The sequence below is a fragment of the Mercenaria mercenaria genome, chromosome 6, assembly GCF_021730395.1.
Source record: "Mercenaria mercenaria strain notata chromosome 6, MADL_Memer_1, whole genome shotgun sequence".
Taxonomy (NCBI): Eukaryota; Metazoa; Mollusca; class Bivalvia; order Venerida; family Veneridae; genus Mercenaria; species Mercenaria mercenaria.
In genome coordinates, this window is record NC_069366.1 from 29,556,116 (window position 1) to 29,572,804 (window position 16,689).

Genomic DNA, 16,689 nt, shown 5'->3' on the forward strand with positions numbered 1-16,689 from the left:
AATTTATCAGTCAAAAGGATGTTTTATTAGTCCTTACTTGGTTAGCTGCTACCCTTCTGTCAGTGTCTCTCGCTCCATCCAGTCTCAACCTGCCACCTATTACCCTTAAGGGGAAGGTTCGGTATTTATCATTGTTAACCCTTACCCTGCTAAATTTCTATAATCTTTCAATTTGGACAGTACCATTAACTGTTAAAGGAGGTGCTTTCCAAAATGATACTGACTGAATGGCGAACAGTGTAGATCTTGATCAGACTGCATGGATGTGCAGGCTGATCATGATCTACACTGGTCGCAAAAGCAGAATCAATCGTGTCCAGCATGATAAGGGTAAATTAAGACTTAAATGGATTCAGAATACTAAACTTCCGTTTTGATCTTGTCACTATTATAATATTTTTATTAGCATAGATCGAAATGAAACTTTACATGAAGATGCTTTGGGAAAGCAAAATTGTATCAGTATAAGTTAGCTTTAAACAAAGTTTAAGCAGATCAAAAAGATGTTATTAACCTAGAGTTATTATATTTTCTTTCCATGCAGTGTCTTTTTGCAGGTCTAGATTAGTTTGCAAACTGAAGAATGCAGATTTTCTAGTTTGTTTGCAGTTGGTATATTATTATACTGAAAAGTATTTGATGAGCTCTTCAGAATTAAATTACCCTGCTCTTCACATTATTTTCCACCTACTTGTCGATGATTTTGCATGTTTAATTTGGTGTTGAAATTGTACAATTGAGATATGTACTGTGATAAACTATGTTTGTTTTTGACAAGTCTCAACTATACCACAAATATAACATAGATAATTCCTTATATCTGTTAGAACAGGTAATTTGTTTGTTACATGAAAAGGAACAATTTTACAATAAATAAAATTATACAAAAATGCCCCCCAAAAATTAAATGTTTCACTAAGTCTTGATGATTTATTTGTGTTGTAATTCATTTCTGCATTTAATTTTTTGACAATAAATTTTGAGCAAAAAGGCTCAAAGAGTTTATTTGAAGAGCTTCTTTAAGAAAGTGTATATATCTTTTAATCTGGGGATGGGGGCGGGGTGGTTCTTTTGGTTATAAGTGGTTCTTTGACTTTAATTTAATTGGTTTATTGACTTTAATTTATTTGCTACTTGCCAGTGAATCAGGGAGCATCTGGATAAGTGATTCTCTGACTTCAGTTTACTTGCTGTTCACTTTTGTTCCAATGACTTCAGTTTATTTGCTGTTCACTTCTGATCCACTGACTTCAATTTACTTGCTGTTCACTTCTGATCCACTGCCTTCAGTTTGCTTGCTGTTTGCTTCTGATCCACTGACTTTAATTTACTTGCCATTCACTTCTGATCACCTGACTTTAATTTACTTGCTGTTCATTTCTGATCCACTGACTTAAGTTTACTTGCTGTTTACTTCTGATCCACTGAATTCAGTTTACTTGCTGTTCACTTCTGATCTACTGCCTTCAATTTGTTTGCTGTTCACTTCTGATCCACAGACTTCAGTTTACTTGCTGTTCACAAATCTGATACACTGACTCTCATTAACTTGCTGTTCACTTCTGATCCACTGAATTCAATTTTCTGGCTGTTCAATTCTGATCCACTGACTTTAATTTACTTGCTGTTCACTTCTGATCCATTGACTTTAATTTACTTACTATTCACTTCTGATCCACTGACTTTAATTAACTTTCTCTTCACTTCCAATCCACTGACTTATTTACTTGCTGTTCACTTCTGATCCACTGAATTCAATTTACTTGCTGATCCACTGACTTAAATTTACTTGCTGCTCACTTCTGATCCAACATCTTTAATTTACTTGCTGTTTGCTTCTGGTCCAAGCATGTTGAAGTGGCTCATTAGCTTCAATTCATTTGCTATACATCATAGATCCAGGGATCACCTTGATTCAGTTGTTTACTGACTTCAGTCATATTCAGCAGAGGTCCAGTGAGCATCTGTTATTCACTTGTTCACTGGCTTCAGTCATATACAACAGGGGTCCAGTGAACATCTGTAATTCAGTTGTTCACTGGCTCAGTCATATACAACAGGGGTCCAGTGAGCATCTGTTATTCAGTTGTTTACTGGCTTCAGTCATATACACCAGGGGTCCAGTGAGCATCGTGTTATTCAGTTGTTTACTGGCTTCAGTCATATACAGCAGGGGTCCAGTGAGCATCGTGTTATTCAGTTGTTTACTGGCTTCAGTCATATTCAACAGAGGTCTAGTGAGCATCTGTTATTCAGTTGTTTACTGGCTCCAGTCATATACAGCAGGGGTCAAGTGAGCATCTGTTATTCAGTTGTTTACTGACTTCAGTCATATACAACAGGGGTCCTGGGGGAGCATCTGTTATTCAGTTGTTCACTGGCTTCAGTCATATACAGCAGGGGTCCAGTGAGCATTTGTTATTCAGTTGTTTACTGACTTCAGTCATATACAGCAGGGGTCAAGTGAGCATCTGTTATTCAGTTGTTTACTGACTTCAGTCATATACAGCAGGGGTCCAGTGAGCATCGTGTTATTCAGTTGTTTACTGGCTTCAGTCATATTCAACAGAGGTCTAGTGAGCATCTGTTATTCAGTTGTTTACTGGCTCCAGTCATATACAGCAGGGGTCAAGTGAGCATCTGTTATTCAGTTGTTTACTGACTTCAGTCATATTCAACAGAGGTCTAGTGAGCATCTGTTATTCAGTTGTTTACTGGCTCCAGTCATATACAGCAGGGGTCCAGTGAGCATTTGTTATTCAGTTGTTCACTGGCTTCAGTCATATACAGCAGGGGTCCAGTGAGCATTTGTTATTCAGTTGTTCACTGGCTTTAGTCATATACAACGGGTCATGTGAGCATCTGTTATTCAGTTGTTCACTGGCTTTAGTCATATTCAACAGGGGTCCAGTGAGCATCTGTTGTTCAGTTGTTTACTGGCTTAATATAACTTCATATGCTATTTACCACTGATGCAGGGTACATCCACGGGTAAGCATCTGGATGAGTTACAGCTCACTGACTTCAGTACATTTGCAAATTGGACCTTAATAGGGACAACCTTAAGAGTAATGATAGAACGCTTACTGACCCAAGTAGCTGGCAGAATGTTAGCAACTCCACCCAGGTACCCTCTTAAAAATGTTTGAGGTATTCTTCTGACAGTATCGCAGAGGAAGCTGGTTTGTGACCCTGGTGTGTGACCTGAAACTGGATATGACACTAAACCTTACAAATTAGAAATTCTATAATACATAGAATATTATGTCTATATTCAGAGTTGTGTGAGGCGCCTGTCAAGTCAGCAGAATGCCCAGCTACACTACAAGGCTGTGTGTCGTGCCCTGGCCACAGAGGCAACAGAACTCGTTACATTCCTCGATAATATTGCAAAAGGACAAGAGGTGAGTTAGGTTTTAAATTTCTTCTTGCCTCAGAAATGGGGTTGGGATTAGGGGACTGGGTGACTTTTACTACTTTATATGATTGTCCCAAAAATGCAATGCAGAAATATATACTGGTTGGGAACCATTTTCCGGACACATTTTCATATTTCGTCGCCATTAATCCCTAAAAAAAATATTCGACATAAATGAAGCCCACACTGCACAAACTTCAGCTCCTTCCACATCTGATGTAATCAGCATCGCCTTGTGACATTGAATATGGGTTCAATGGGGTCACTAATAGAAGTTATTTTCCCCGTCAGGTAAACCAGTATCCGGACAAATATTTTGACGGTGTTTTGTTGTTAATTTGATATCAAAATAAGTAATTAAACTATTTCTACACATTTCTTAATCATTCATCTCTTCAAAATTGCACATGAAACATAAACCAACGTTCAACAGCAGCTACGAAAGCAAACTGAGTTTGACTATAAAAGACTCGAATTTCGTCTAACATGAATTCTTGATAATTCCAATAGATATAGAATAAAATTAGTGCAAAAATCGACAGCTCTGCATCTTACGTAACTTTTACCGTGAAATTAAAGGTAGAACATGTTATCAGCAGACAATCATTATGTAGTTTGATTATTTCTTCCATACTTGATATCTCGGCAAGTGTGAACTACCGCGCATGCGCAATGCTATCTTCATGCCCCGTTAAGACAGAAAGTTGTTTTGTAAACGCAGATGAGTTATCATCAAAAACCCAAACATTATACAGCCTTATGATATAGTGGTTTTTTGTAGACATGAAGAACAAACATCTAAATGATCTAAATGAAACAGTTACATGAATAACAATGAAATAAAGCGGATATTACATGTGTCTGGAAACTGGTGCTGTTCGGAAAATGGTTCCCAACCAGTACTGTTTAGTTTCCATATCTCTTAGCCATACATTCAGGCTTTTGTTTTGAAATGGGACAATTGTAGTTGTTAACTTAATAATGGTGCTGTATTATAGAGAAATGAATTATTTAAAAAGTATTATGTTTCAACTCGAAAAATATTTTTGTTAAAGATCACTTATGGAAATGGTGATGGGACTGGACTTGCAACAGAATGTGAACAATATTATGTTCAAATACTACTTGTATAACAGTTAAAAACTTTTACAAAACCTTCCTTTTTGTTTACATATTTTATTATGCCCCACTTCGAAGAAGGAGGGGTATATTGTTTTGCAGATGTTGGTCGGTCTGTCGGTCGGTTGGTCTGTATGTAGACCTATCCATTTCCGGATTATAACTAAAGAACGCTTGGGCCTAGGATCATGAAAGTTAATAGGAAGGTAGGTCATCACCTGCAGATGACCCCTATTGATTTTAAGGTCTGTATGTCAAAGGTCAAGGTCACAGTGACTCTGAACAGTTAAACGATTTCCGGATGATAACTCAAGAACGCTTGGGCCTAGGATCATGAAAGTTGATAGGGAGGTTGGTCATGACCAGCAAATGACCCCTATTTATTTTGAGGTCAGTATGTCAAAGTTCAAGGTCACAGTGACCCGGAACAGTTAAACGGTTTCCGGATGATAACTCAAGATTGCTTGGGCCTAGGATCGTGAAAATTGATAGGGAGGTTGATCATGACCAGCAGATGACCCCTATAGATTTTGAGATCAGTAGGTCAAAGTTCAAGGTCACAGTGACCAGGAACAGTAAAACAGTTTCTGGGCGATAACTCAAGAATGCTTGATCAGGAGAATTGGTAGGGAGATTGATCATGACCTGCAGATGACCCCTATTGATTTTGAGGTCAGTATGTCAAAGTTCAAGGTCAGATCGGTCAGGAACAGTTAAAACGGTTTCTGGAAGATAACTTGAGAACGCTTGGGCCAAAGGTCATGAAAGATGATAGTGAGGTTCATCATGACCAGCAGATGACCATTTTAGGGTCAGTAGGTCAAAGGTCACGGTTACAGTGACCCGGAACATTTAAACTTTTTCCAGACAATAACTTGAGAAACTTGGGCCTAGGATAAAGAAACTTGATATGGAGGTTGGTCATGACCTGTAGATGACCCCTATAGATTTTGAGATCTTTAGGCTAAAGGTCAAGGTCACATTGACTGGGAACAGTTAAACCCTTTCCAGACGATACATTGAGAACGCTTGGGCCTAGGATCACTAAACTTGATAGGGAGGTTGATCATGACCCCTGTTGATTTTGAGGTCAGTAGGTCAAAGGTCAATGTCACATTGAACCAGAACAGTAGAACTTTTGTTTACAGTAAGCAAATAATTTCTGTTCCTTGTGCAATTACTGAATGCATCAAGGGGGGCATGTCGTGTTCGACGAGCTCTTGTTCAAATGTATACAGTAAATAAACTTTTCTTTTTTCAGAAATTGGCAACTAATAAAGGTGATAACCAACCTTCTGTTGATGACCTTGAAAGGTCAGATTGGGTAAGTGCTCATGAAGACTGGCATTTGTTGGATTAATTTTCTCAGAGCTTAAAATTGGGTATGGTCCCACACCCAGGTGGATTCTTTTTCTTTTGTAGCATGTTCAAAATAAATTTCCTTTAAGTATTATAGTAGTGTATGATTTTACACATTCTTTCATGAAATGAGACATTTATTTTTTATAAATAACATATCTTGCAGCTTAACCTTTACCCTGCTAAATTTCTAAAATGGACTGGTCCATCATTCATTTCACTTACTATTCAAAGGGGTGTTCACTGAAAATTTATTGATTGAATAGGAAACAGTGCAGACCATGATGTTGGTTGGTCTGCACTGGTCGCAGAGGCAAAATCACTTGCCGCCAGCAGGCTAAAGGTTAATTCCCTTGACCTAAGACTAGTTTTTTCCAGCTCTGGTGAAAAAAAACTGGAAACTGATCATAATGCAAGACTATGCTGTCCTGCATGCATTAATTCCTATATTATGCATTCCAAGACAATGTGAAAAGTTGCCTCCTGTTTTCCTGTATTGTGCATTATCATATAAATACAAGAATTAAGTCAATTACTTCTACATGAAGCATGGAAATGACTGCTATTAGGACTGTTTTCACACGTACCAGTTCAAGTTCATTTCCTTGTACAAGTTGAATATAATGAAACAGCAAACAAAAATTTATATACTATATGGTCACAGAATTGACAGCCAGCTTTTATGCCAAAAAATATAGACATCTTTAAGAGGCCATATGAATTCAAACCAAAAATGTAGAAATCTTTAAGAGGCCATATGAATTCAAACCAAAAATGTAGAAATCTTTAAGAGGCCATATGAATTCAAACCAAAACTGTAGATATCTTTAAGAGGCCATATGAATTCAAACCAAAAATGTAGATATCTTTAAGAGGCCATTATGAATTCAAACCAAAAATGTAGATTATCTTTAAAAGATGCCATATTAAATTAAAACCAAAAAAGTTAACCTGTAGGTTGAAAAGGCACTGTATAGCCAACACACATTGCAAGGAAACTTTAATCAGTTAAATAAAATATAGTTCAGAGCAGGGGAGCTTGTTGGTAGAACACTCGGGCTGTTTTTGTTTGTAGCCCTGCTAGAATAATTTTTTTTCGTTTTCAACAGTATTTCACTTATGTAACGGTGGGCAGTTATCTTAACCTAACCTGCAGTGTTCCTGGATTTCATACTAGAACTAACCTGTTCTCTGCAAGTAACTGCTAAATTCCCCACATGACTCAGAGGTGGAGGACAAATGATTTTAGATGCTGTGTCATTTTATTAAATCGCCACGGAGAACATACACCTCACCCTTGGATCGAACTCACGGCCCTGCGATCCATGGATCTGTGCTCTCCCTATAGAGCTTAAAGTGGGTGGGATGCAAGAATAAGAACAAATAAAAAATCGTCTACTTTCTAGTTGTATCCCCCAGCTTTAAATATTACTGACCCAATTGACCAAGGTGTATAATATGATAAATTATATAGTTTAAGAGTAAATGGCAAGAGTTTTGATAATAAAATAATTCTGCTAAAAAGGACAGTATTTTATGTCTGTTATAAAAAGTATTGTTGATTTGAGTATTTGAACTTACTTTATAAAATTTTGTGTCTTTATTTTACAGGCTAGGCTATGGGTACAGATCATGCGTGAATTACGGCATGGGGTACGGTTGAAAAAAGTTGAACAAGTCCAACTTCTTCCGCTAGAGTTTGAACTCACACCATTTGAGATTTTGCTTGAAGACATACGGCTAGGCAGATTCAAACTCAACAGAATAATGGTAATGTACACAATAATCATAAATTAATATCTTTCTCAGAGAAAAATAAGTGTTCTCTATAGCTGAGTGGTTATGGTCACTGACTTTGACTCACTCTCCTATTACCACATTGGATTTGAAACCCCAACTTTGATGTAGATTTCTTTCATTTGAGGAAGCCATCGGCCTGGGTTGCAAAGGTTGGTGGTGCCTGTCTGTGCTTCCATTTAAACTATGAGTTGCAATTTTGGACTAAGACACTCTAAAAGCTGACAAGTTACTGTATTCCATAAATCTTTTCAGTGTGTCTTTAAACTCAACAAAACAGACAAATGAAAATGGGACTTGTAATAAATAATAAGCATTTAAGTTTTAAAGATTTATTATTTTGTTGTATTCACTTCTATTACACTAATGAAGTGTCTCAAGCATGAAGAGATGTACTTTGTTCATGTTCTAAACTAACTAATTGTTAGGCATGGATTGCGTGCTTTATTACTAGAATGCTGCCTTAAAATCTTGTTATTTAGGAGTTCAGAAGCATTTCTTTTGTTTTCAGCTTGTGATTGTGTAAAATCATTAACCTTTGCAATTGACTTTTTAGCTGCATATGTTGTTAATCTTGTACTATGCTCACAAATTCAAGGTTTGGAAATAATGTAACTTTTAGCATTGCAAAAATATCTGATTACAGTAATGTTGGTTCTGCATCTTGACTTACTGTTGGTTCTGTGTGGCATGATAGTATATTTATCTGTGTAGGTGAATGGTGACATTCCGAGGAAGGTCAAGGACGATGCTCATGCTGTCATACTAGACTTCATACGATCCAGACCCCCACTCAAACCTGTAAGTTCTAACACTTAAACCTGTAAGTTCTAACACTCAAACCTGTAAGTTCTAACACTCAAACCTTTAAGTTCTAGCATTTTAACCTGTAAGTTTTGACACTCAAACCTGTAAGTTCTAACACTTAAACCTGTAATTTGCAGCAATCAGATATGTGAGTTCTAAAACTCAAACCTGTAAGTTCTAACACATACCTGTAAGTTCTTTCCCTTGTCTAAAAATACTGAAGTAACATGTTGAATAGATTTGATACTGAAGTAACACCCTAATCTGCAAGTTTTTAGGTAAAAGTCAAAATTTCAAAATCTCATCTGATTAAGAAAACAGTTGATAAGGTGTTGTTGTCACTTGTTGGTGTCAGCATTTTATTAAGTTTCTATAGCAGCTATGGCCTTGAAAGGTAGTAAATAAAAATAGAGAGTGATCAACTTGTTCATCATTAGATGTGTTAACTTGGAAACTTTTAATAATCTCTTTTTTTTTTTTTTTTTACAAGATTTCCTATCTAATTGGTTGTTTGTTTTGGCTCTTCATGGTTGATATGTGAGTTGATGTGTACATGTATAACATCTTTAAAACATATTAATTGGGCCAGTTTTGCCAAAACAAAAACTAGGTGTAAATCTGCAGTTTCAGCTTTTTGTGCTAACAGAATAGTTGATGAATTTTCTGTCTACTTTGTGGTAAGCTAGCATATTTTCTGTCATGTTTAATAATCAACAGAAAGTGTGAGAAAATATTTATTTTGGTATTGTCTGTGGAAACCTTTCCTAAAAATAATATCTTCAGTTTGGTCTTACAAATATAAAAAACAGCATGTTAATTTCATCTATTTCTATAAGAAACTAAGTTGGCAATTTTGGTCATCTCAGTTCTGTTCTGTTATGAATAAAGTAAATCTGAGAGAATCACTTTTGTAAAACCTGGTGCATATATTGTATAAGTTCTAGGTGAAATATTTATCTATGGATTGTGTTCATACTTGCTCCCTGACTTTCATAAGGAACAGCCCTTATATTTAGATTTTATTCAGTTTTCTAAAATAGACATTTTAAAGCATAAAATTTTCAGTTATTTATTGGATGACCCTCATACTGTAATATAGATATGGTGTAAACAAATATTCCACCTTCATCTGTGCTGTTGATAACAGAATAATGTATGCTCTCCTCCCTGGAAATGTTCTTGTTTTACAGTAGTAGAATGAGGAACGTCTGTAATATATCACAATAACTGGTTAACCAGAGGTACAAATGTTATAATTTCTGTTTATTTCTTGGATTATAGGGCTCAGTAATTTGGTTTAATTAGGGTTGCAAGGAAATTAAGCATTGATTAACAAGAACTGAGCCGTGCCATGGGAAAACCAACATAGTGGCTTTGCGACCAGCATGGATCCAGACCAGCCTGCGCATCCGCGCAGTCTGGTCAGGATCCATGCTGTTCACTTTCAAAGCCTATTGCAATTAGAGAACCTGTTAGCGAACAGCATGGATCCTGACCAGACTGGCTGGTCTGGATCCATGCTGGTCGCAAACCCATTATGTTGGTTTTCTCATGGCGCGGCTCAGCTATAGAGGAGGAAATAAGTGACATGGATAATACAGTAGGGAAGTTAGCTAGTACCAAGTTCATGATGTAATTTACTAAGTCAGTTATCTGGTACTGCATAGGGAATTGTTGATTAGACTTAATTAAAGGAGAAACTATTTGTGTGAATGGAAGCTAAAAATAGAGTGTCATAAATCAGGATGAAGAATTAAAGAAGCCGGTTTTGGTCATTCAGGATATTTTCTCCAGAGAATTTTTTTAGATAATTATATATTTTTTACATGGAATATAACATAAGAAAAACTACAAGGGCAGAAATATTTTACATGGAATATAACAAAAGAAAAAACTAAGGGCAGAAATACTTTACATGGAATATAATATAAGAAAAACTAAGGGCAGAAATATTTTACATGGAATATAACAAAAGAAAAAACTAAGGGCAGAAATACTTTACATGGAATATGATATAAGAAAAACTAAAGGCAGAAATATTTTACATGGAATATAACATTAGAAAAAACTATCACGGTAGAATCGTGAATTTTCCCTAGCAGAAATATTTTAATGTATGGAATATAACATAAGAAAAAAGCACTAAGTCTTGTTTAATGAGATATTACTAAGATTTCTGACTATAAATTCACCTTTACTTGTGAGAGAGCTGCATGTGAAATTGTAAATTTTTATGTTTTGTATAATATTAAATTTTCTGAATTTACAAACTCTGATTCTCCAGTTTAATTGCATAGCATTAAATTTTTTTATTAGTGTCTAGAAGAGTTCATTGTTTTCATGTGCAATGTTCAGAAGGTGCAGAAACATGCATACTGCATGTGCATGTGTTTTTGTTATATCATGCAGTAGTGTTTTGAAGGCGTTATATTCTACACAATTTGTTTAATGCATTACCAGATGTGAGTGAACTACTTACTTCACAAGATCTTGTGTCTCTGGTAATACTGTATTCATAGTTATTTTGGACTTGATATTTCTGTGTGTTAATGAAAAGAATGTAAAGTGGAATTGAGTGGTTGATTGCTTATAGGTAGGTATGTATTTAATTAAAATTTGGAGGTGAAAAGATAAGCAGTTTGCCTTATGTTTACACCATATGCTAAACATTGAAGTAGATGAATGAAAGTATGTGTAATGTTGTGTAAAAACAGCATGGAAAGGCTTGCTCATAACTGACAATGTAAGATATACAATAATTGGCATTAATGTATTATGAACAGGTGCTTTGTTCTTTTAGCTGTTTTTTTTTTCTTGACTTGCATTTAGTAGCTAAACCAAATAGTAATTGAAGTCATTCATGCTTAAAGTTATTTCTTTTTACTGCATGTTATCTAGAAATAAAATGAGCCGCGCCATGAGAAAACCAACATAGTGCATTTGTGACCAGCATGGATCCAGACCAGCCTGCGCATCCGCGCAGTCTGGTCAGGATCCATGCTGGTCGCTTACAAAGCCTATTGCAATTAGAAAAATTAGAAAAACTGTTAGCGACTGCGCAGGCTGGTCTGGATCCATGCTGGTTGCAAATGCACTACGTTGGTTTTCTCATGGTGCAGCTCATAAAATGCTTGCCTTTCACTCACGAGATAATATTTTTTGAATGTACAGAAGTCAGTTAAAAACCTATGTTTTATTCTTCCAGGCAAATAGACGTAAATTAAAAGAGCGGCCACAGGAAATGGACCCTAGAGAATTACTGTTACAAGATATACGCCAACCTCAGACTTTAAAACCTGTCAAACATGGCAAGGTTGTTGGTAGGTTCTTTATTAGTTGCCGGTAGAGACCGGCAACTATATTTGATACACTTTAGGATTCTTCAGCTTGAAGGAGAAGTTGTGTAAATGTGACAATGAAAAAATGATATTGTGAATAAAAGAAAAATAAGGCAGTTAATGAAAAGCTTACATAAAGGAATTAAGAGCTGAAAATTGCATACAATTTTATTATTTCAAAAGATACTTATTTAAGGAAAATAGGAAAAATATCCATATATGAATATCATTAAATGGGTCAGTTTCAAGTTAATCCAGGTAGAGTTACCTTTTCGTAAGAGATATTTCTCTAATGAGAGATTATTTACAGTACCCTTTCAATGGAAGATTATGTGAAGTGTGTATTGAATAAACTGACTTTATCAGTAACATTTTTACTCTTATTTATCACTTTGAAATGGGTTAACGAACTTAACTCCCATGCACTCTGTGTTATGCACAGTCAATTTAGTTCTCCAGCGATTTGATGCTCTGCATCAAAATTTTACTTGTCAACAGTTGTTGAACAGTCTAAGGGAGGTAACTAGGAATTATTTCATAAATGGATTTTTCTTCATTGTAATAGTGATCGTCTGTGCTGCATTAATAGTTTACTATACAGCGTAATTATACTGCAAAAAAATTCAATTTTAATGGCATAAATTTTCATAGTTTTAGTCAGAACAGCTGTTTGGTGGGGATACAATTTTATTGATTTCAAATTTTGAAGATATATGTAAAATGAATGAGAATTTTGCATATGAGTAGGATTTCATCCGATGGATTGACTTTATCATAAAAGGCACAGAAATTTGAACACCACGAAAATTAGTGATTTCACAGTATTTTGTCTAATTTAAAGCTTAACATGTTCCGAAATGGATAATAGGAATGGCTTTCGAAAATAGATATGCTAAATTTTGTCAGCCTTGTCACTACAATTGAACGGAATATAGTTTGAAAATAATTGCTAATCCATATACTAGGTATTATAATATTTGGTATTATAATATTTGAAATTTCAGTTCGGAAGCCAACATTAGACTGTGATACAAATGATTCCTCAGAGGAAGAGAGCCCAAAACAAGTGAGAAAAGTCATCAAACCAGTAGCAGCCTTTCAGGTAAATTTACCCCACCACTCGTATTTGCATTATATGTATACCAAAACATATTGTATATGCATTTATATTATTTTTTTTTTGTTCTGTTATATTTAGTCATACATGTTGTGCAACTTAAGTTCAATATATATTGTACTTTTCACATTTTAGTTTTATTCAGGGTCTGTTGTTATCAGTTTAATTTTATCTTGTTCGGCTAGCTGAAATTTGTAATGCACAAAGTCAAGCTAAAAGAACAATGGGCTTTCCACAATTCTTGATATTTGTGCAAAATTTCATAGTTAACCCTTAGCATGCTGGACACGATTGATTCTGCCTTTGTGACCAATGTAGATCACGATCAGCTCACACATTTGTGCAGTCTGATCAAGATATGCACTGTTTGCTATTCAGTCAGTATCTTTTTGGTAAGCACCAATTTTAACAATTAATGGTACTGTCCAAATTGAAAGATGGACAAGTTCATTATAGAAATTTAGCAGAGTAAGGGTTATAGCTCATTTCAAAGCTTGTTTACTTGAGGCACTATTTTGAAAACTGTAAACATTGAGGAAAACAGACTTGCATGGTTTGTTTTGCTTATGTTGTATTTTTTTATGCCCCTGCTGTTAACCTTTAGCCTGCTAAATTTATAAAATGGACTGGTCCATCAATTTGGGCTGTGCCTTGTGTTTATCAAAGGCGTGTTCACTGAAAATTTACTGACTGAATAGCAAACAGAGCCAGCATGGACATGCTGGCTAATCTTGGTCTGCACTGGTCGCAAAGGCAGTATTTCTTGCTGCTAGCAGGCTAAAGGTTAAAAGTACTAATAAGCTATTGTCAAAATTTCATGGCTCACAGAAACAATTTGTGTCCTTACATGACATAACTGGGGTATTATACCACTATGGACACATTTGAGCCTTGCCATGAGAAAACCAACATAGTGGGTTTGCGACCAGCATGGATCCAGACCAGCCTGCACATCCGCGCAGTCTGGTCAGGATCCATGCTGTTCGCTAAAGGTTTCTCCAACTCCAGTAGGCTTTCAAAGCGGACAGCATGGATCCTGACCAGACTGCGCGGATGCGCAGGCTGGTCTGGATCCATGCTGGTCGCAAAGCCACTATGTTGGTTTTCTCATGGCTCGGCTCATTTCTAGTTTTAAAATCACCTTCAAAGTAGTTGATAGTAACACAAAATGCTTTACTAATGTTAGGTATCGAATGGAAGTCAAGAGGTACGTAAAGCACTGTAGAGGGTCATCATTGTAGACCTTTCCCTCCTTTTTAGCTCACCTGTCACAAAGTGACAAGGTGAGCTTTTGTGATCGCGCGGTGTCCGTCGTCCGTCGTCCGTCCGTGCGTGCGTGCGTGCGTGCGTGCGTGCGTCAGTCCGTAAACTTTTGCTTGTGACCACTCTAGAGGTCACATTTTTCATGGGATCTTTATGAAAGTTGGTCAGAATGTTCACCTTGATGATATCTAGGTCAAGTTCGAAACTGGGTCACGTGCCATCAAAAACTAGGTCAGTAGGTCAAAAAATAGAAAAACCTTGTGACCTCTCTAGAGGCCATATATTTCACAAGATCTTCATGAAAATTGGTCAGAACGTTCACCTTGATGATATCTAGGTCAAGTTCGAAACTGGGTCACGTGCCATCAAAAACTAGGTCAGTAGGTCAAATAATAGAAAAACCTTGTGACCTCTCTAAAGGCCATATTTTTCATGGGATCTGTATGAAAGTTGGTCTGAATTTTCATCTTGATGATATCTAGGTCAAGTTCGAAACTGGGTCACGTGCGGTCAAAAACTAGGTCAGTAGGTCTAAAAATAGAAAAACCTTGTGACCTCTCTAGAGGCCATATATTTCATGAGATCTTCATGAAAATTGGTCAGAATGTTCACCTTGATGATATCTAGGTCAAGTTCGAAAGTGGGTCACGTGCCTTCAAAAACTAGGTCAGTAGGTCAAATAATAGAAAAACCTTGTGACCTCTCTATAGGCCATATTTTTCATGGGATCTGTATGAAAGTTGGTCTGAATGTTCATCTTGATGATATCTAGGTCAAGTTCGAAAGTGGGTCACGTGCCTTCATAAACTAGGTCAGTAGGTCAAATAATAGAAAAACCTTGTGACCTCTCTAAAGGCCATATTTTTCATGGGATCTGTATGAAAGTTGGTCTGATTGTTCATCTTGATGATATCTAGGTCAAGTTCGAAACAGGGTCATGTGCGGTCAAAAACTAGGTCAGTAGGTCTAAAAATAGAAAAACCTTGCGACCTCTCTAGAGGCCATACTTGTGAATGGATCTCCATAAAAATTGGTCAGAATGTTCATCTTGATGATATCTAGGTCAAATTCAAAAGTGGGTCACGTGCCATCAAAAAGTAGGTCAGTAGGGCAAATAATGAAAAAACGTTGTGACTCTCTAGAGGCCATATTTTTCATGGGATCTGTATGAAAGTTGATTGAATGTTTATCTTGATGATATATAGGTCAAGTTTGAAACTGGGTCAACTGCGCTCAAAAACTAGGTCAGTAGGTCTAAAAATAGAAAAACCTTGTGACCTCTCTAGAGGCCATACCCTTGAATGGATCTTCATGAAAATTGGTCAGAATGTTCACCTTGATGATATCTAGGTCAAGTTTGAAACTGGGTCATGTGCCGTAAAAAACTAGGTCAGTAGGTCAAATAATAAAAAAACTTGGTAAATTTCTTGGGGCCAATACTTTTTTTGGGAAATCTTTTATAAAAGTTGGTTAAATGTTTCTTTAAATGATACTAGGTCGGGTTTTAAAAAAGGGTCAATGCGGTCAAAAAATGGGGCATTTGGGTTTTTAAAATTTGGGGAAAAATCTTTTGCCCTCTTAGGGCCATATTTTCAAGGGAAATCTTTGAAAATTGATCTAAATTGTTCCCCTTTAAAGTTTATCTGGGTTTCGTTTTGAAACTGGGTCACGTGCGGTAAAAAAACTGGGGCCAGTAGGTATAAAAATAAAAAAACCCTTGGGGACCTCTCTAGAGGAAATATTTTTCAGGGAGTTTTCCAAAAAAATTTTGTGAGAATTTTCCCCTTTGGGATTTTGGTTAAAGTTCAAAACAGGGTCACATCCCTTTAAAAAACTAGGTCAATAGGTAAAAATAATAAAAAAAACCCGGGTGCCTCTCTGGCCATATTTTTAAAAGGGATCTTATAAAAAATTGGTCAAAAATTTTTATTTTGAAAATTTCTAGGTAAAATTTCAAAACGGGGTAAATTTGGAGCTAAAAAAACTAGGTCACTATGTAAAAATAAAAAAAAAAACAAAAGTCATATAAAAATGGGCCCATGGGGGGAAGAGGTGAGCGATTCGGGACCATCATGGTCTCTTGTTCTTTTTTTTAAAACATTGTAAATAAAATTACTATCCCAAGCTATTTTTTTTAAACACCCTTTTAAGTATATAGAGGGTTCTTTTTATGGCCCCATAAACCCACAGTATAGGTTATATGGCAAAGCAGGATTTTAAAATTTTGGTTTCACATCTTTTTACATCAAAAAAAAAGGTATTTGAGGGAATACCCCAAAAAAAGTTTTAAAGAGCATTGAGTAAAAAATTTTTTTATGACCCAGTTTTTCAGTAAATTATGAAATATAAAAATTAAATATATCTGGTAATTTCACAGTAAAAATATCAGATATATGTTTTTGCAGGTGTGTTTCCACATTGGAAATTTTTAATTTAAAAAACCAGGGGAAAAGAAGGAAAAAAAAGTAAGG

The 16,689-nt window shown here is 36.0% G+C and overlaps 1 protein-coding gene across 1 annotated transcript in view; it reads left to right on the forward strand.

Moving 5' to 3' along the window:
- LOC123549300 (protein spire-like) overlaps positions 1 to 16,689 on the forward strand; it is a 105,282-nt gene that overhangs the window by 42,207 nt on the left and 46,386 nt on the right. The window contains exons 4-10 of the mRNA XM_053546734.1: positions 3,279 to 3,404; positions 5,799 to 5,861; positions 7,508 to 7,666; positions 8,408 to 8,494; positions 11,706 to 11,820; positions 12,843 to 12,940; positions 14,142 to 14,176. Coding sequence (XP_053402709.1) covers positions 3,279 to 3,404; positions 5,799 to 5,861; positions 7,508 to 7,666; positions 8,408 to 8,494; positions 11,706 to 11,820; positions 12,843 to 12,940; positions 14,142 to 14,176 — 683 coding nt within the window. The remainder of the gene's footprint in view (positions 1 to 3,278; positions 3,405 to 5,798; positions 5,862 to 7,507; positions 7,667 to 8,407; positions 8,495 to 11,705; positions 11,821 to 12,842; positions 12,941 to 14,141; positions 14,177 to 16,689) is intronic.